Source organism: Athene cunicularia (assembly GCF_003259725.1).
Source record: "Athene cunicularia isolate RWA chromosome 8 unlocalized genomic scaffold, athCun1 chr8_part1, whole genome shotgun sequence".
Taxonomy (NCBI): domain Eukaryota; kingdom Metazoa; phylum Chordata; class Aves; order Strigiformes; family Strigidae; genus Athene; species Athene cunicularia.
The window spans coordinates 2,776,749-2,798,563 of NW_020799109.1; the positions used below are offsets into that span (position 1 = coordinate 2,776,749).

Consider the following 21,815-nt stretch of genomic DNA (forward strand, 5'->3'; position numbering starts at 1 on the left):
CTGAGCGGCGGGCGGGCCATGGAGCCAGGGCCCGGGCGGGGGGCTGGGAGCGGGAGCGCTTCTCCCCGCGGCACCGAGCTGGTTCCCTGAGGAGAAATGTGCCCCTCGGGTTATCCCGGAGAGGGGAGGAGCACGCTGCGGCCCGCGGAAGGACGGGGTTTGTTCCTAGCTCCGTCTTACAGCAGTTGGACGGGGCTGGGAAACATTTAAGATGGTGGCCTCTGGGGGCAGAGCCATTATCCGGACGGAGTTTGGGTGGGCGATGCCTGCTGGCATGGGTAATACTTTCTGTTACGTGGCTGTTCCCGGCTTCCTCAGCCGAGGGGGAGTTTGTTTATCTCTGCACACCTTATAGATAAAGCCTGTGTCAGGGGGTGGAAGAGGGACAGGAGCCATGTTACAGATGGGTTTGACACCTGGGTGCTGTGGGGAGCTAGTGCAGGACTGCGGTGGTGAGGACGTGACACGTTCCATCTCCTTTTTCTGTCAGGCTGTATCTCTCCATATTGTCTCCAATGGGAATAAATCCTGTTCATACTTCTCCTATTCTTTGCAATTTATCAAGCGATAGTCATGTAAATCTGATGCGATTCTTGTGTCTCAGCTGATTGTGGGCTTCTGAGAAACAATACAGAAAATGAGGAGGGTGTTGCTAACTTCAGCAGCAGTAAGGTGAGGCTGCAAGACTTATGTTGCCAATATATAGTCTTGGGACGTTGTCCAAGTTTACAGCTCCTTATGCAATTTCAGAGATAACTTGTGTTAGAGCTAGCATAGGTTCCAACTTCTGCCAGTCTTTCTCATGACCACTGGAATTTTAACACCTTTGTTGGCAACACGGACGGTGGTGAGTTTGCTGCCAATGCCAAGATGCGTGGTGTGATGGAGGGAAGGGAGAGAAGGATCCATCCAGAGGGACTGGGGTGATCTGGAGAGGTGGGACAGGCAAACCTCATAGAGTTGAACAGGGCCAAGGGCAAGGTCCTGCCCATGGCAATCCCAAGCACAAATCCAGGCAGGGTGAGGAGTGGATGGAGAACAGCCCCAAGGAGAAGGACTTAGGGGGTGTTAGTGAGTGGAAAACTGAGTATGACCCAGCAATGTGTGCTGGCAGCCCAGAAAGCCAACAGTGTACTGGGCTGCACCCAGAGCAGGGTGGGCAGCAGGGCGAGGGGGGGGATTCTCCCCCTCTGCTCCACTCTCAGGAGACCCCCCTGCAGGGCTGGGTCCAGCTCTGGGGCACCAACAGCAGAAGGACATGGACCTGCTTGAGCAGGGCCATGAAGATGCTCAGGGGGCCTGGAGCACCCCCTGTGAGGACAGGCTGGGAGAGTTGGGGGATTCAGCTGAGGAAGAGAAGGCTCTGGGGAGATTTTAGAGCAGCCTCCCAATACTTGAAGGGGTCTACAGGAAAGGTGAGGAGGGACTCTTTATCAGAGGGGTAGGGATAGGGTAAGGAGTAACAGTTTTACACTGCAGGAGGGCAGATTTAGATGAGCTCTAAGGCAGAAATTCTCCCTTGTGAGGGTGTTGAGGCCCTGGCACAGGTTGCCCGGAGAAGCTGTGGCTGCCCCCTCCCTGGCAGGGCTCAAGGCCGGTTTGGACGGGGCTTTGGGCAACCTGGGCTGGTGGAAGGTGGCCCTGCCCGGGGCAGGGGGTTGAACTAGATGGGCTTTAAGGTCCCTTCCAACCCAGATCTTTCTGTGAGTCTATGATAAGTTGAAGTAATCATGCCAGACAGTAGTAATACAAAGGACGCTTACCAATACACAGGCTTTGATTTGTTGGTGGTGAAGTCTGATTCTCACTGGCTGTACACTAAGTTTAACTGCCATTTAACCTGAACATGGAAAATGATCATGTATTTTGTCTGCTTTTCCAATTAATAAGACATTTTTGCTGCCAGGTTTTGAAGATGAAGCAATAGGTGAATAGCATATAGGTGTTTTCTTTTTTCCCCAGATAAAGCAGAAACTTAAGAGGAAGGTAACTGAAATGGCCTCAAAATGCGCTACAGTGCTCTCCAGGGTATTTTTAATGAAATAATACAATCAAGTCCCGATTTTCTATGGGTTTTGTGAATTAAATCTTTCTGGCTGTTACCATTGCATTCATTTATAAATGAATTGTGAAGAAGAGAAGGTTAAGTGTATGTGGAATTAAAAACAATGTAGAAAACCACGTTTCTTTATAGAAAATTAAATTGCATGCCTAGACTCTCATGGTTAAGCAGTTCCTCATATAAGTGGTTTCATCAAAGCACTTTTCAAGCGAGTAAAGGTCTCCCAGTATTAGCAAGGAACTGACAATATGACCTGGAATGATGGATGAACAATACGCTATAGAAGTAATATGTAGTTCTTTAACCTGATACATATTATGGGCAAAATGATCACTGCAGGTTGTACAGACAGCTATAAACATGCCCTCGTACTCTGCATAGTTAAGAATATAAATTAAGCCTCATCAGGCTTCCAATTTAAGGGCAGGAAACTCGGGTAAATAAGTTGTGTACTGTCATCACACGTGCCTTGTCTTCTCCTTTTCTTGTTCACGCTCTGACATTTGATTCTACACCATAGACACAGCAAGGATTTTCCAGCCATATAAAAAAGATAAACCAAACTAAAGCTGATGCTCCTCCGCCGTGGTGTTTCCTACAGTACTTTAGGAATTTTATTTACACCTAGGCACGCATATTGTTTTTTCTCCATGTTCATCTTTTGAAAGATCTGAGAGAAGACACTATGGCCATTTTTAGATGTCTGGGTGAATTTTGTTTTAGTGGCCCTAGCCAGGGACTGTGTGTATGCTAAGAGCACAAATTTTAACTTATTTTGAGATTTACTTTCTTACATTATGACATCAAAAAGACAATCATTGAAAACAAGCCCACAGGCAAACCAGTCTGCTGGGTAGGGTGGATTGGGAAAAGCAAGGCAAAGTTGACCTCCTGAAGACAAAATTGTATTCATGCAGCTCCTTCCAACGTTGAATTGCTTGCTTGGAATGAGGCTGCCCCTTCGCTGCCAAAGCTCAGGGTGTTGGCACGAGTTTTGCAGGCCAGCAGAGAAAAATCTGGGCTGTCTGCACCTCTGTTGCTGTACACAGAAATGACGGACTTTAAAGAACATAGCCTTGACCAGTCCACAACTTTCTCTCTTAAGGAGTTTTCTAAATGTTTATAATTTAGTGGGATTTTCATGTAGTTACTCATTTTTCTTCATCCTACAGCTATGCCGAGTCCAGATTCTGCTTTAGTTTGGCTTCCAGCTTCTTTTGAAGTCCATCATAAAAACTTCCATCAAAACATGCCTTAGTATAACATGCAAATGCATCGGGCCCTAGAGCATCCTTTCAGAGTAGATGTATTAATAAATAGAATGTTTCTCTGCTGCCACTGGGGTAGAGGATGTAATGGAGTCTGCATTCCTTAAGCAATATGGGTTTCTATTTAAAAAAGGAATACATTGTAAAGAATTCCATCAAACTGTTACAGCTTGGTCTGCCCATTGGCAAGAAGTTCACACACTTTTTTAATTTAAATGTTACCTGTTTACTTGGCTTTTTGAAGACAGAATACTTCTCTACCCCTTTTTGTAATAGAGATAGTTGTAGAACAGTATTCATATAAGACTGTTACCAGGGTTATATTTCAAAGATGTGTTTTCATTCTATTTTTCCAATATTTTAATTTATAGTTTTGGAATGGAAACATAAATTTTAAAAGGATATGTTTGGAATGAGGTCATCTTAATTCCCCACGAGTCAAAACATTATTTTCCAAGATGAAAACTGTGAAATAAGTTCTTGAAATATGATGTATTTTCCAAATCTTGTTTAATTTGATATAATGTTTCTTGGGGACTGTTCTCACAAAGATTTTAAATTTTTTTCCTCGTTGTTTTATATAATGCTTTAAACTATTGTTAAGATTTAGGAATGTGCTTAAAAAGTTTCAGTTGTCTCTGGGAAAAATAGTCTTAATTTATGTTGACCTTTCTTTCCTTTGAGCATTTAGTCTGCATTCAATAAAATTTTGATGACTGCTCTTTAGAAGACAGCTGTACGATATAAAGTATTATAAATATTCAGCTTTCCTCTTCTAGCGTTGCCATTAACAGCTGGGCATCCAGTTCAGCAGAGCAGATTTTGCAGAGAGAGCTTGGCATGTTCCTGAATCAGTATAGTGAAGAAGACTAGCAAATAGTTTCTTAGGGTTTGGGGACCTGTAAAGACATAGAGCATCTGTTCCCCAGTTAAGTCATAGTCTGGTAGCACTGAATCATGTTAAGAGCTAAAATGATGGGAAGAACTACTTTTTTCACCTTGGCTGTACCTGTGTTTTAAATGCCTAATACATTATTTCTACTAATGGCAAAATAATTTCAACCCTTGCTCGGAAGGTATGTAAATGATAATGCTTTTGCATTTTTACATTGTTTAGAGTTTTTGAGAAAGAGACAAATATACAGTGCGATTTCACTTCAGTGTCTTGATTTTTATCTCTAGTATAAAATGGAGAATGGGATTTTCTTATGCAAACACTTTATCCTTCTAAACAAGCAACGTTTTTGTTACACGGTATTTTAATCAGCTAATGTATTTGCCTTGGATGCGATTAGTTTTCTTGTGTAGTATGACAAAATGTGAAACACGAGAAAGAAAAATGTCTTTAAAATTACAGATTATAGACCTTACTACCAGAAATCTTTGTGTCTAGATGACCATAAAACTTGTCCATATTTTTCTCTTGCAGAGTTAAAAGATCATTAAAGTTGGACACTCTTAAAAAAGATACTGTAAGTATTTTTCAGTGTATGAAATCATCTGGGCTATATATATGTGTGTATGTGTATATATAGGTATCTATATGCACACATATTTGCATATATAAACATTATACTTCATTAGAGTTGCATTTATATTGTTACAGATTGGATGTTGTCTAGGAAAAACCTTACAAGGCAGAAAATTACTGCGGAAAAAATTAGTATAAAATTTATTGTATTCCATTTGTCGAACTGCCTGGCTTTAAGTAATGTACACCTGCATGAATCACTTGAAAATAACGAAGAAATATGCATATTTTTATTGCCATCTCTATTTACCCAAGAGCTGAATGAGTTAAGAGCCTTGGTGAAATCATTTATTAGAAATTAGCTCCATTATCCTGGAAGCAAATGTTCTGCCATGTAATTGTACATGTAACAATATGGAATTATGATAATGCTGTAATCTGCATATTATAAACTGCAAAATTGAAATGAAAACATTAAAGGCATTTTCATGTCAAGGATATAATTACCTCCCTCAGCTAATCTGGCATAATGAAACAATAAAGTACTAACACTGCAATAAATTTCACCACAGTTATCACAATAAAAATAAAATTGTACTGTTGCTATTATTTTTTGTAAATGCAGCTATAGTATACTCCCAGCACCAGCATGTCATGACATATGTCAGTTTATTATCTGTTCCTACCAACAGTGGGTGTTGCTGCAGACATCAATACAGAGGAGCTTGTGAGGATGGCAGTGTTTAAAGAAAGGAAAATTTTGGGAAAGCATTTAGACAGAAATAGCTGGTCAGCAAACGAACTCCCAATAAATCTCCACGTCTGTGTCATTTGGAAGAGATTTTTTTTTTTCTATGCAGCACGTATTTGGAGGTCTCCCTGGTATTTAGCAAAATAGAAGTTTGCGATTTTAAAAATTATCTCACTACTTTTTTTCTTTTTTTTTTTTTTTCTTTTTAAATTTAAACAAAGGTGGCAAAATACCGCAGTGGCACTAAAAAAAAATCATTAGCAATTTAATTAGCAGCTTAGTGTACCATTACCCAACTTGTTCTGCTCAGAATGCAGCTGTGACTGTAATTTTGCATCTGTTTCTTGGGCTGTAGTAACGTTTTTGTAGATGAGTGGTCCAGCTGAAATTACACACAGTTCTTTTTGTGCCTTAAAGCTATTCTTTCCCTGCCCCCTCCCCATAAGATAAAGAGTTACTTGATGGTTACCTGCATCCAGGTTCTTGTGCAGCAAAAAGCCCATCTGAATGATAAAAACTTTTGCTAAAATCTCAGTACTGTAGGTTTACATTATGATTTTTAGTTCATACAATGCCTCTGACAGATACATGTCAAAGTTTTAAAGTGTACCATAATTAAATAACACTATAGAAGCTAGGAAGGAATGTAAGGTAATAAACACACATGGTTTGTGTGAAGTATCTGAGTGTGAACATAGACTACAAGTGGCACAAGAAGTGTCTTCAAATGAAGGACATTAAAATCAGGATATTTTACTAAGAGTTTAGTAGTGAAGAGCAGCAAAAGGGTACAAAAATATTCTTTTTAGAGGGGTTATTGAACGTTCTTTATACTTTTGTATAATCAAGAGGAATTTTATTTAATCAAGAGGAATTTAGTAATATTCTAACAGAGACTTAGCATTTGTATGACACGTTAACTTCTAGAACTCATCCTGAAATTTTGGTGAGGTCAAGAACGTAATAGAAGCTGTAATAAAACCAGACATAACAAGAGTATGCATATCCATGTAAGTGTGAAAAGCAGGAGTATTGTGCTTCAAGACATTTAAATCAACTGTTAACTGGGAATTGAGAAGAAAACTTCCAAGGATTACATAATTGTCCGTTATACTTCTAGGTGCAATTTTTATTCCTACTTTTGTATTTATTGCCTCTGTAAATGTATACTTTTTAGAAGCAGTTTCCTTATAACACCTCAATAATTTAAGACTACTTTTGCTCTCCCCAGAGCAGACCTTTTCCCAGAGCATGCAAGAGATTCTGGTGCTGAGGAACCCTTACTGAACCTCAACATTTGCATGCCCTTTGTTTAATCTGGTTTAAAAAGGAGTAGCATGAGGGTCTCATTCCAGAAAAACAGGATAACGTACAATTAGGAATGAAAAGGGAATGATTTACTAATTTGAAATTGCAGTGGAAATGCCATTTACCAAAATGCAAATACCAGCTTGACAGATTAATTTTTTTTAAACTTTCCCCAATTTGGTGTGTGTTATTTTAATGAATATAAACTCCAGATCCTCACCTTGTATTTCATTCATGGTACTGAAACAGTGTAATATGCTTACCTATTACACTTTTTCTAACATTATTAATGGAACAATAAATGGAATTTAAGGAGATTACAGGATAATCGTGTACAATAAAGCTTCTAATGAAGAAATACTGTATGAAATCGAGTGACTGTTATGAGTGACATGAAGACAAATGGTAGATAATTCAGTTTTACAGATGGAGTGAGGCTCAAGTTGGTGGAAAAGGCTGGTTGTTTGGCAAGTGGATGAGTTATTCCTTTGCTTGTTAGAGTTCCAGAACTAGAGATAAATGCATTTGCTCCTCAAACTCAAAGCCCCAGGATTGTAACAATGAAAAAATAAAGAAATCTCGTACTCTGTTTTTCTGTGAGATTTGCTTTGATGATATAGTGTTTCCAAGAAAAAATCCTGTAGCCACTTGATCAGTGTGTGTCTCCTTTTGTCAGTCATTGATGGTGTTATTCAAAGCTGCTCGACTTCTTAGTTGGAATCAAGTTGTTGCTCGATCTGAAGCCCTTTCTGTGCAAACAGTGTGGTTTGGTTTTGGTTTTTTTTCTTTTGTATATTAGTAGTGTGGTGAAATCCCAGTTGCTCAGAGTTGCAATTCAGAATCCAATCTAGAGAGTGAACTCTGTCCCAGATAATCCCGGTTAATATTTCAGAATTGCAGACTAATTCTTCTGAAAATTTCTCTGTCAAATTTCTCTTACAGTATTAAATAACTCCTTTTATATCATTAGACATACCAAAATCATAAACCAGAGACAAAACTTTGTATTTAAGGGATTCACTTGTTGGGTTTTTTATCAACACTTGTTTAGAAAATCATTGTTTCGAAAATCATTATAAATAATTCTTTTAATAGAATTAAAATCTGAAAATAGTTGCTTATAGTTCATGTGTTTGAGTTCTTAATACTGTAGGAAAAATAATACCAGGTTTTGACTGCTTTAAAAACAAACAAAAAACCCCCAGGTGTTCATGCTGGAATACCTCTCTGGAAGCCACATACTTTATTTTTAATGCAAGATGGGAAGCTAGTGTTTGAAGGGCTGTTTTGTTTGCGGGTTTTTTTGACTAAAACTAATGTTAATGAGAAGAGGGAGTAATAAAGCAGCTTGGTAGGCACCTGGCAGCCAAGCAAAGGTCAATCCACCACTACATGGGCTTTCCATAAATGGGAGTACATAAAGTTAGGAATTACTTCGAAAAATCTATTACCATGTAGTAAATGTTCAGAGAGGCTTTGTCTGCTTTTGGGTGCAATATGTAACTCTACTGATAAAAAAATGTTGAGGCCAGAATATATTTAGTTTACAGAAGGGTGGTTTACAGCTGTTGTAGGTTGAGGGACATAGGTACTACTTTATCTTTAGCCAGTATTCATCTAGATTCTTTGTCTCTTGCTACATTTTAGCTACCTGGTGAAACACCCTTGAAGACCAAAAGTAATCTAAACGCTTACTCGCCGACAACAGGAACACGCCAGATGAGTCCGTTTTCATCTCCCATGACTCATAATGCACAGAATCCCAGAAATGACCCATCAAATGGTTAGTTGAACGTTCTGTCTTTCTTACTGCAACATTTTTCCGATGATGGCTTGATTTAGTAAGATGTCTCATGTGGTACGTTTGATTTCTTTTCCCTCTTAAAGAATTTTAATCTCTTGGAAAAGCTGATGTTGATTTTTAAAGCTCGAATCTTTTTAGTATAAAACTTGGGGGTGTTTATGAAACAGGTTTTGCTTTCTGTTGATCAGTATTTTAAAAGTTTAACTTTGGCTTAGCAAAAAACCCTGCAGTAGCATTTTTTTTGTCAATAATTCCATTAATTCCACTGGTTAGGCATGTTTATGCTACCAATGTCCTTCATTTCCTTTCTTTCTAAGTCCCAGCTTTCATTGGCAGAACTGGTACGTGCTACTGGAAGTGACTTTGTCAGATTATATGTGGAGATGTTCTTCTCAGCTCTGAGTCTTTCTCTATGATTATTGAAAGTTATGTAGATTTTATCAAATCAAAGGAGGTTCAATTAGTTTAACCCTTTTGCATTCTTTTATGTAATTTTTTACTATTGTTTTTTTGTAGAAAGGCACTTCAAGGCAATTTTTAATTAATCGAACATAACACTGAATGTCATTAGCTCTCAGAAAATATGCCTATGCCTTTTTATCATTATATTATTTCCAGTTCCCTTTAGGATATGTGCCCGCTTAGTTACACAGTCACAATTTTAATGCAAAATATGACTGTTCAAGAAGTATATTTTCAGTAGACTAACCTGCTTTTATGTCTATATAGGTTGTGGTCTTCATAAGTGTTAAGGAGCCATTAGGTCACCTGGTGTGACTTTTTTATATTAAAAAAAAAAAAATACAGAGACTTTCTTGTTACCTTTCCTACATAGAGCCCAAGAGCTTTCATTTCCTCACAGTAAAAATCCTGGAAAGATGGTTAAGTCTTGTTTGAAAACTTCAAATTATTTAAATAATAATAATAATAATAATAATAATCCATCACTTTCCTTGTTAGCAAGTTCCTTGTTCAATTACCTTCACTATTAAAAAAAAAAAAAAAATCTCCCGTCTGATTTTGAATTTGTCTGGCTTTAATTTTAGCCATCAGTTCTTGTTATGCCTTTTTGTTGGGTTAAAGAGCTTTTTATGCCCCATATATTTTGGAATTTATGTGCAGTAATTGAGGCCTCACTAACATTCGTGAATTATGATGAGTAGAAATATTCTGAGCAGGATAGAATAACCCCTGTTTGAAATTTATCTAGATGTCTGCAGATTTTTGCACTAGTTATTGCACCATATGCTCTCATGATGGATCTGCAAAAGTGGATTTTTCCTCCAGGAAAAAAGGGATTTTTATCTTTTTTAAAGGAATGCAATCAAGAAATTTTGGGATTTTGTCAAAGCTGGCTGACCAAAAAATTAAAATTACTGGAAGCCTTCAAGCTGAAAATACTACAATCTGTGAGCATTACATCCCTTTTCCTTATTAGAAATAGCAGAGTACTTGAGGAAGCATGGAAGTACCAGGTGTTCTGGTGGCACTATAGCCATGCATAGTTACAGACCTGTGTGCAGAGATCTGGGTTTTTTTTTCCTAATTAGTAGTCATGCTAGGAAACTAAACAGAACCAGCAGTATCCTAATTCTTTATCATGCTGCCAGTCTTCATTATGACCTGGCTTTGTGTCCTTGCTACCTGTTTGTCAAACAGTTTTAACACAGTTGAGTTTTCCATGAGCACTCACTGCCAGTCAGAATATTCACAACTTTCCTACCAAGTTCTCTGCTGATGCCAGTTCTCCCCAGAATAGCTGTTCTCCACCTCTGCTGTGCTGCTGAATTGGGCATTTGCCCCTGGGACTAGTACAAACCCAACTGTTTCAACCATTAACATTCCAAGAAGCCTTTGGAGGAGGAATTATACTAATTTCTCCTCATTGTTTCAGTGAGTGATGGTGTGTCTCAACTAGTTGTGCAAATCTGCTATATTGAAAGTTCCTGTATTCTAGAACACCTTTGCCTTCACAAAATTGAACGTATATGCAGCTGATGTGTGTTTAATTTTGTGGCCTTTTGAGAACTGTATTGAGATTTGCAGTGAAAGGTCTGGTTTATGTACTTCCTGATTCGGGATGGAGGGAGCAAGTCTCTGTCTGCCAGAAAGTAAGGACCTTTGCCACAGTGCCTGCCCCGTTTTGTGAACAATTCCTCCTCTCAAAATTAATGGCTGCTTCTCGATTCCTAAAAAGATAATTATTTGGCACGGTGAATATCTCCACACTCCTGCTTACTTCACATCCAGAAATCTTCACTGGCATTTAATCATCCCTTTAAAGTAGACCACTGCATTCTTAAAAGACTATAACAATTTCTCTTTGAGATTATTTTCCTCATCAGCAAAGTTGCTTCAAGCATTGTCTTATGTATTCCCACAGATATCCGTGGTTATCTGTTGAATTTTCTCCTTGGAGTTTAAACCAAGTTAGACAGAGGTCTAACCCCACTGTTTTCCAATTTCTTTCTTACTGTGAAAAGTAACTCTTCCAGTGAGCAGCATTCTGACTTTGTTAGGGAACTTGAAGTCTTTGACATGTAAATTTATCTATTCTATTTTTATACAGAGAGAAAGGTATTTTCAAAGTGTTCCCAGGTCAGATTTCTATGGCAGTCTCTGCTTTCATCAGTAAGAAGGAAGTTTTGTGTTTGCATGTATTAACTCCTAATACCAGTCTCAGGATTTGATGGTAATTCCTGGATGAAATGAAGAGCCTATGCATCTGTTCTGGTTGGGGTTTTTTTTCCCCTCATGGTAAATATGAAGCTTTTCATCCTGTAGAAAGAAACCTTTCAATGAGAAGAGGTGCCAGTAGGTGTTCTCTGTCAGATCAGAGATACGGCTGTTGTTCGTGCAATCAGTTGGTATGCCTGTACTGGCATCTGTCATGGAAAGGTCAGCTCATACCATACTTCAATTAATTGTTTTGTCATGATGTGACATCCTCCATTCTCGTCCAGAATGGATTCAGGTTCAAGCAAAGTGACTGCATGTTATACCAAGGCGCTGACGATCTGAATTAAGATTGCCTGTATCCTGAAGGAAGAATCAGATTAGAACAACCTATATCCACACTGACAGCTGGAGGCACTGGGAGCAGTAAGCTTTCTGTTAGTGTCACTGCATCACAAAAGCAGTCCTGAAAAAAACCCAGCTATTATGTATAAATGCAGATTTTAATTCTGTGGCTGTCTGCAGAATATGAAACTATACCTCAGCCTGGCAGGATATCCACCTGCACTTTAACACTTACCTTTGCAAAAATCTCTTAAAATTGTATATAATTATATCAGTCGGATACAAAATTTAAAAATCCTATACCTCTTTAGATATGTTCTCTTGAATATCCCTACATGTTTGTAATTACCTGCTTTAAGACCTCTTCCCTTTAGTTTTAGCCAAAGCCTTTTTGGTGACACAAATGGTGACACTACACAAATGTTTAGATCTACTACAAGTTTTAAAACTTTTTCAGCATCTCTGCATTTGCATTACATGCCTTATCTCTTAGGTGAAAGAAAAAAAGGGGGCAAAATGTCTTGAATTAAAATGCCTGTATATTAGGATGTCAGTGGGAAAGGTGAACATGGGCTGTATTTCCATACTGATATTAAGTATGGATATAGGGGAACGTTCTTTTTGCCAATAAAAAGACTGATCACATGATCATAGCTGACATTTAGATGGATAATTACTCAGTAATGCAGTACTAGCCATCTTTTTTTTTTCCTGAGTTCATATAGCTACAAGATGGTGGTATATAAGACTTCCTCTTATATCACAGGTTTCAGCTTGTCCTTTTAAACCCACAATTTCTTTTCTCCTTCTGAAAAGACGCTTTTATTTTAAGTGTTGTAGGTGACCATGACTTTCTTTTGAATAGCAGTGTGGAGAAGTGCCTCAAAAAAGACTTAAATACCTACAGAATGCTAAGATTGTTCAAAAGTAACATTTATTTTAGGAAAAGAACCGACCTAATCATAAGTTAGTGTGTCTTTATGATGATGTTCTATGTATGTCCTGTTGGGCTGCCTGATAAATCATATATTGCCTCACTACCCAAAAATCTCACAACTCATTTATGACACAAATTTCTAAAGTAACAGAATACTAAATCTTCACTAGTTTCTCATCATTATCGGTGAACGTATTTTTAAGATTTATTTTAAATCATTTTATTTTTATTCAAATCAATCCAGGGTTCTGCCGTTCTGTAGTACTGGTCTGAAAGTAGTATCTGTTTGATAGCTGATGACTGATTTAAGCGCAAGTTCTACAACTACTTAGATTTAAAGTGAAATCTTTTGGGGTCTTAACCTTTAGCTACTGTAGTGGAACAGCTTAAACTTTTATAGCACCTTGTCATTCTGAGGTATTTCTAAATGTTTTACAAAATATTAAAATTAAAAGTTAATTTATCCTTGAGCGCTGATACTTGTGTGTAATAATTTAGATCTAGCAAGAAGAAATCAAAGTGTTTAATGCTTAGTGTGGCCTCTCTTTTTTAGTCTGATGTCAGAAAGGAGACGTATTACAGTGAAACGTGAAAAGCACCTCATTCCAGAGGGTCTGTTCTAGGATCAATGCATTTGTTAAGATCACAGTGAAGACCTGTTGTAGTTTCCTCCAAATCTTTCACTTAAAGGTGAATTTCACCTTACAATAACAGCTGTTCAATTCAAAGCATTTGTAAGAATGCACATGCATCTGTTAGGAGGGACAATAGATAAGAACTAATGTAGAACACCTTGTGAAATTTTTTTACACCAGAAAAAAAGATCTTTCTTGGGTATTGGATAGATGAGTATAGTCTGAATGGCTACAAGTTCAGTGAACTCTAGAGCTGAATTATTGGTGTGCAATTCTAAGTCACTAACTGTCAAATACACTAATGATCTCATTATTTAAGGAGAAAACTTCTCAGAAAAAAAGAATGACTGCATGATACCTCTCCCCCTTCATATGTATGCATACCCCTCCACCATTTTGTCTTTAATGAGTATCAGATCCAAGAGATCCATTGCACAGGAGAATAGAACCATGACCAAAAAAAGGGAGTTTTGACATTGCAGGAGGAAATGAGAGACTTGAGTACATGACTGATACTGTTGAGGGAGGAAACAGATGGAAGTTACAAAACCTCCATATTATATGATGTCTTCAGTGTCGGCCCCAATTAAACAGAAATCTTTTTTGCTATTCAGATGTGAGCTCTTTATTGCTGGAAGCTTGACAGATATAACACTTGGAAGTATTGAAAGGTGACCATATAGGTTGTGTGGAGCACAATGCCACAGATAGTTACGGCCTCCCTAGTTTCAGTAGATTCACCCAAGACTGTTGTACTGTGGGATCTTATCAGATGTGACAGTACATACTATTTTTTTAAGTATTAGTTAGGAGGGATGCAGTACTTTTTTATGCTAGTACATCACTCTCCTGATATGCTAATTGGAGGTCAAGCAGAATGGAGAAACTAAATGTACTGACTTTAAAAACAATAGTAATCGATACACAAGATAAAATTTCAATCTGTTTTTGTTCTAACATGAGTTCTCTCTGAATTGTATAGGTTGTGGGAAGTTATGTAGATTTAAATTCAGAAAGTCTTTTGTGGTCAGAGGTGTTCTGTTCTACATAATGATATACATAAGGAGGCCTTTGTAAGTAAGTGGCTGTTGAGTAGAGAGCAGCCAGTGAGCCAAAGATGGTATTTTAGGGCAGCACTAACTTTCTTAATCTAATCAGCATCACTGAAAACATCCCCCTGTCCACCTGGTTTGGGAGAGCAGTCTGTGTTAGACATTCATCTTGGAATCTGGTCATTTAAGAACGCCCAGCCTACAGTGACAGAAAGGCAGTTCACCAACGCCACATGTGAGCCTAGGTTTTATTAGTAAATCCATGGGAATGGACTTTTGTGGTAATATCCTATTCCTCTTTCCTCACAGAAACGTGCAACTGCTCCAAATATCAGTGCGCTGAAATGCAGAAATATGACTCACCAGGCAGAATAATGGCAACTGGCATATGATTTAGCATGCCCCATCATATGACGAGCTAGAATATTCTATTGTCAATATAGCATGTCAGATCTTTTGAAAGTAATTTGCAGTATCTCTTTGTAGTTATTTACAAGATGGAGTTGGGGGCCAGGCTTTTTATTAAAGGAAAATAGAGATTTCATTGCTCAGTCGTTACAGTATTTTCGTGATAATGCCCTGGGCTAATATACTGTCTTTAGGCAGTTAATAGGGTAAAAAGATTTCTGAGTAGAACACTGTAACTATGTGTCAGAATTATACTAACTTCCAGTTATTAATAATATAATCCCGAGGTTTCCACAAACATAAATGTAACGTGAATTGATGAGAGGTCAAATTACAAAAGAGTGAATTTGGTGTGTTTCACTACGAGGGAATCTCTCCTACTTCGTAAGTGAGGTTTGTTGGGGGTTTGTTTGTCTTCCTAAAAGATCATTCAACAGTCAAGGTTCATACCAACACCATTTTCGTGTGCTTCACATGCTCAATATTTTCATCTTTATTGTTTCTTTTCTTTCTTACAAACCTCCTAGGAGACAAAATTGAAGAGGACGATTCAGAAAGCAGATTATCCAGAAGAGGGCAGCCTCAAACAGAGGAGGATGCGTAAGTGTATGAAGTGCTTGGTGTGTGCAGCAGCACTGTGATTTTTCACTTAATATTTTTTTACTACTTCTAATTCCACAGGATTGGATATTCAAAGGCAGTGAATGGCAGATTTACAGTCACCCAATTATTAATTACCCAGATTAATGCAGGGTTTGCAATACAGCTGCCCAGGCAGGTCTTTGGCTTCCCAGACTCTTCTGAAAGTGTACATTCTTTACCTTATTTTTGGAAACATTACCTGCCAAAGATACAAGGCCAGTAATGCGGGACACTGTTTGATTAAAAACTAGCCACAGATGGTCATGGTGAAACCTTGTGTTTGCTTTCCAAAGTCTTTTAAAATTCTTGTGTTTTCTGCCACAATCTTATTTTAAGCTATAAGCTTCCTGACATTAATGAACTTTGGGAAGTCCACAGTTAGTAAAACACTTGAATGCTTCAGGTGAGGTATCTGATAAACTGCTTTCCTAAACTTGATAGACGTGAGGAAGGAGAAGTGGTAAAATGTGTTAGAAGTAAGGCTGCTAGTGTCTCATGTTGTTAGTGTGGCTTGATTTTTTTCTGTTATAAAGAACATTTAATTGTTCGTAACATTGCCAAATCTCAGCTGAAAAGTGAACCGAAATTTTCTGTGCCAACAGTGCACTCAGGCTGAATGTGTTATGTATTTCAGCCGAAACAAACACGTCCATCCCTAAGAGTTAGACAAAGGAAATATTAGTTTCATTTATGATAGAACCAGGTGAAAAAGTAGAAAGCTGTGAATCTCTGTAAGTTGGATTGTATCGGGGATGCCTTTCATCTTTAGGGGAAGTTACCCAATTCAGAAATCCTGGAAGTTATGAGGGTTTTTAATATGGAAGTTGTATATGCTCGGTAAAACTACTCTGAGTTAAAGCTTTAGTCCAGCTAAAGTTTCTTTCCTCAGTGAGCATGTTCATACTTCATGCTGCTAATACAGTATTATCCTACATAGTCCACCATCCATTTCTGTCCTTTTTACTCAACTGAAATTGCATTCATCAGAGACTCTTGTGATCTCTTAATAGCAAAATCTTAAAAAAAAAAAGTAAATCTTTATTCTCATTCTTTTTCAACACTGTCTGCATTTTTGTTCTTGAAATCTTTTTATCCTGTTGTGTTGTCCTGCCTTTTTATTTGATGCTTCAGCTTGTCCTGTAGTGGAATCTTTACATACATCTTTGAGATATATATATATAGAGAGAGAGAGATAGATAGATAGATAGATATAGATATAGATATAGATATAGATATATGAAAGATATGTGTATATATCTTTCTTTCACCAAGAAAGTCTAATTCACAGCCCAGCACCAGCCTGGCTATACCACATCTCTCCTCTACAACATTTTTTTTTTTTTTAAATTGTTCTGTGTAACGTGACTGTCCTGTATTTCATTCAGGCCGGGTGCTTGTACATCCAATTCAAATTGTTACCTAAATTCTCCTGTCTGTAGATCCAGCACATTTTCTCTCCAAAATCTGAGGTGCATTTCCTGTTACCCTAGTTTGTCACTAAGAGCTCGCCTCTCAGTGTAATGCAAACCTCCCACATATTTCTTTGTTGGGCAGTTTCTTTGTACTTTCCTTGTGTTCCTGCTTCTGACAACAGGTCACACTACAAGTCCTGTTGATATTGAAGGCAGAGTGCAGCTGCTGTGCTGCAGTTTGTGTTACTGGAAGAAGTATCACCATGCTGGTGCAGTATTCATGCAGGCTAGTTAACTGACATTAAAGAGTTGGAGTTTTGTACGTGAGTGCGTTTCTTTCCTCGTATGTATACGTTGATTTTGTTATTCTGCTTCTGTATTCTGTCATATGTCTTAAATATTTGTATCACAATTGTACCTGGAGTCCAGAGAAAAATTCCCTTGGGGCTAGATATTTTATACAGACAATTCTTTTTTACTAACAAGTAATATTTGTGACATTTATTCAACTAAATATTATGTTTCTTATGCTTGACGTTGTAGCTCTTCCTTTTCATTACTGCACTTGAACTCTCAATGTGTCTGTCGTTTTTTTTTTCTTGTAATGGATGCTTTCCACCACCATTAGCTTGAAATTTCCTCATTGTAGGACAGTAAGTATCTTCTACATGTTGGAGCTTGACAAATAGAATTGTCTGGATGGCAAGTTAGATAGTAAAAAATAAAGTCTTACAATTATACCAGTGAAGATCTGTAAATTGATTAACTGGAGGGTTTTTTGTGGTTCAGTAAATCCCTTGGTTGCTTCTTAGTGATAGTAACCTTGATTTGCAGAACAATTTGAGTAATCTGTAGTCTTCATTGACATGTAAATGTTTGCTTTCAATAATTCAGTATCTTTTTTAAAAAAATTACAAGATTTGCAGAAGACTAGTGGTTAGTGACATGCCAGTAAAACACATTTGTAAACTTAACACCTACACAATAGTATTCAAGTGAACTTTTATACACTTTACTTTTACAGGTGGAAAATATATTGTATAATACACTGACCTTAGCATTTTCTTTTCTGCGTAGCCTTCTGTTCTCATGTTGAAATACAACAGTGATAAGTTTTTCTCATACTGTAGTTCGCTTTCTAAATTTGAGGTTTCTTATAAGGGTGATTCTCCCTTTGTGGAAGGAAACAGTAAGTAGATTATTCTGTTGTCTCAACTTTGCATGTTTAAATGGTTCAAAGAGAAAATAGCCTGAACAATCACTGCAGGAATTTTTTTTTCAGTACATATTCATGGAAAATCCTTAGTCATGCATTAAAATCTGCATTAAAATCTGCCCTTTAGATCTGATCTGATTGTTTATTATTTTAATTTTTATTGCAAACCCCAGTAAACTCTGAAAGCTGACCATCTTTACACTGTTAGTAAAACGTATTTGTGGCTTAAAAGGAGAACTAATACAACGAAGCTGACCAGCTGCCATCATGCGATGTTGTCCCTGTTGGGCTCAGCTTTAATTTCTCACGTTTCCTACAGCTACAAGCAGTGTCATACGGTCTTAACAGTCCATGGGTTTGGGGAGCTCATCCTCTTGATTAAATTCCTGTTCTTAGGAACAAATGAGTTAAATTCCTGTTTTTACCATTGTCTTCCCGCACGATCATAAGACATCCTCTAATATTGCTAAACCTGATTTCCTAGCCTTAAAATTAGGATATATGTAATTTTGGCAGTTTGCATATAAATCCTAACCAAAGGCAAATTGTATTTGGTGTTGTATGACACAGTCAGGTTGTACAGCCCATCTGTTCACAGCTTATCTAGATCCATCCTGATTACAATGTGAAGAAACTCTGGGAAACATTGTAAACACTGATTTTCAGCAAGTGGGGATGCGGCTAATTGAAATTGTTTTAATTTTTCGTGCAGGTACCTGAAATTGCAGTCCAAAGTGACAAGCTCATTGGTTAGAATTGCGAATATAAGAGCAAAACTGACAAGCCTACAGGTCTGGTTTACGCTGATTTATTTTCTTTAATCTACTTTTAATATAGGATTTGAAAAACGAAAAGAAAATTTTATATGCAATGTTTAAGTTTTAAGGAATAGGGAAGCAAATAAAATACTTGAAACCAGGCAGGTTTGACCTGGAGATCAAAAAAAACCCAAAACAAAACAAACAAAAACCACACAGAACTTAGTAGATTTAAAAAAAAAAAAGCTAGAAGAGGTGCTCTTCCAAGGACACCATTTTTAATTTGTATCACTCCTCGTTTTGTACACGATTAAAAACATATGAAGTAGTTATCAACTGTTATTTATAACTTGAAGTATGAATTATTACTGCATATTTTTCTGTCCTTGAAGATTAAATATCCCTTTGTGTTGAAGTGATTGTACTATTTAATTTACCACTAATGTATCATCATTTAATAGTCTGTTTAATATGTGCTAAAATGCAAATCGCTCTTCTGTTTTATTCACATTTTGTTTCCTGAATAAATTTAGCACAAGGCTCATTGCTGTGTATCAATATCTGAGAAATAATTCAGTGTACTCCAAGTATTGTATTGATTTATTTTACTTGCATATGATCTGGCAAGGTTTTATTTACCAAAAAAAGACTAATTTATAATATTTTAATTCAAGTGTTTATTTAGAAAACCCTATTGAAAAATCCTATTTCTCCGGAGATTGATAACGTATGGTTTTAGGTCTCCCCTGAAATGCTGAGGAGTGTGTTCCATAGAATCTGAACTGCACGTAGATTTCCATTTTACTGACATATTAGAGCAGGCTTGTACATGTGCCAAGATTGCTTTTCTGGGGATCAAGTGTTAATCTGTTTAAACAGCTGAAGACTTACGAGTGAAGCGTAAATAACGGGAGATTTTTAAGTAACACTTTCAAAGGCACCTGAATGCCATTTTCAAAAGTAATGTATATTCTTACGCCCTTAAACTTCTTATTCCCGTTGGCTTTCTCTGAGGTGGAGCCTCACGCATCGTTTATAGCTTATGAATAAAATTCCAGAAGTTCTTTTTTTCAGATGTTTTTAATAAGTTATAGACATCTAAGTAGGTAGTTTTGGAATGATTTAATAATGTCTTTAATCATGGTTTGTTTGGTTGTTTTTTTTTCCAGGCTTTAGAGGGCAGTAGAGAGCTTGTAAATATTGATGTCTCCGACTTGCCTTGCATCTTGAGTGATGAAATGCAGAGAACCCAAGAGCTAAGTAAGGAGGATTTTCAATATTCATCCTTTTTATAACAATTTAACAATGATCAAACGTTTCCTCGAGTCCTGCCCCTCTCTGTGTTAAAGTGGAATGTTACACCCCAGGACTCGGACATGTGAATTCTCTTGGTCAGGGCAAATGCACCTTAAACGTCGTTGTGCGCCCAACCAGGGACATAAAAGAGAGGCAACCCCAACGGCCCACTCTTCTAACTCGAACTCACAGATGGGCAGGAAAAACTTGCAAGAGCAACACCTTTTCTTATGTAAATAGTTAGATACTTAGTGGGTACTTAGCTAGTGATTAGGCTAAACGTTTGCACTTTGATTGCATTGCCTTTCTTCTCTTCTTGCAAGGAAGTTGTTTTGTTTGTTTGCCTGTTAGGAGGATTAGGCTGAATATAGGTTTCCAGGCTTTAAAAATTGCTATTCATGTGTCTTTAAATGATGGACATACCAGATGCTTGTTGTGTTGGGATAAGGGCACTTTACAGATGGCACATCTGTAATACTTTTCAAAGGGAATCCAGAAAGCCAAAGCTTTTCACTTATATGCCTCTAATTTTTAGTAAACTCTTTATACTTACTCCAAGCCAGAGGTTCTTGGGATGTGTGAATCCTCAGCAGCAAAAATGCATTCACACTTCCCTTTCCAACTGCCTCCGCAACTAGAAGGGCAGTATGTGATGGGGAAATATTCTAAAGCAAAAAACTTGCATTATGGATAATTGCAGGGAAAAAAAAAAAAAGTTATTGGCTTTCAGAGAGGAGAAATAAAGGTCTGCCTTACCAGGTCATTCCTTCAGAAGTGATGAAAGGTAGCTAGCAGGCACCAAGAGGCCCCAATCTTTGCCTCAGAACAGTTTGTTAATTTGTTTTCACAATAGGAGCACTTTTTATCTGTACCCATGTCACATGTTTGTGGTATAGGTGTGTGTCTAAAACTGCACTTACCTACCACTACTTCTCCTCTTGCATATGTAACATTGTTCTTGTAGACTTTTCATCCCAACCTCTGACCAGGGAATATGGATGTATACGTAGTCCCTGTGTCCAGTCTCTGGATGAGAATGCAAAGATGACAAAACAAGTTTCTTAAACTGCAGCAAATGTGAATTTTTGCCCGTACGCATTATTCTACAGCCTGTCTGGTTGCTCTGCTTTCTGCAGAGTGTAAAAACACTGGAACTAGGAACTAGCTATAGGAGAGCAAAGCCTAGGGTGGCTGGGACTGGTACTTTGTTTGCCGTTGGAAACGGGTGGATAGTAAAGCCCCAGGTACTCAAGAATTTTTCTTACCAAGGAGCACTGTGACTCTTCTCATGCATTAGGTGCATGTGCCTCAGCAGTGGAATTTATGCAGCACACAATTCCAGCAGGACTGTTGTTTAAATTACCATCTCTCCTGACTCTATTCCAGTGCTCATTCGGTTTTCATTTTGCATGTGTATACACTCTACTAGTTCCCACTATAATGCATATAACCAGTTGCTTTCTTATACAAAATGAAGTTTTGTGAAAATAGTCTGTGTTTACATTACTACCCTACACCGTGGCTAGGGCAGTAACGCTGCCCAAATAAGATGTCAGACATGTTGACATTTTCTGTTAGTCCACTTTGTTAGCTTCTTGTTGCTTTCAAAATAGGGAAGAATCATCTTTTCCCCCCATTCTCTGAATTAGGAACACCACATCAAGCACTAAAGGACAAAAATGGGAACAAAATGTGGTATAAGGCTTGTAAGTACCACTTCTCAAAATTATGTTAATTTTGAAAATTTTTTGTTCACTTTTTGGAGCACAATTAC

The 21,815-nt window shown here is 37.6% G+C and overlaps 1 protein-coding gene across 2 annotated transcripts in view; it reads left to right on the forward strand.

Annotated features, from left to right (window-relative positions):
- Nucleotides 1-490: 490 nt before the first annotated feature.
- ITGB3BP (integrin subunit beta 3 binding protein) overlaps nt 491-21,815 on the forward strand; it is a 33,167-nt gene continuing 11,842 nt past the window's right edge. For both annotated transcript variants that reach the window (XM_026853831.1, XM_026853832.1), the window contains exons 1-6: nt 491-672; nt 4,760-4,802; nt 8,508-8,643; nt 15,245-15,317; nt 18,700-18,778; nt 19,915-20,005. In XM_026853831.1, coding sequence (XP_026709632.1) covers nt 638-672; nt 4,760-4,802; nt 8,508-8,643; nt 15,245-15,317; nt 18,700-18,778; nt 19,915-20,005 — 457 coding nt within the window. In that variant the 5' untranslated portion in view covers nt 491-637. The remainder of the gene's footprint in view (nt 673-4,759; nt 4,803-8,507; nt 8,644-15,244; nt 15,318-18,699; nt 18,779-19,914; nt 20,006-21,815) is intronic.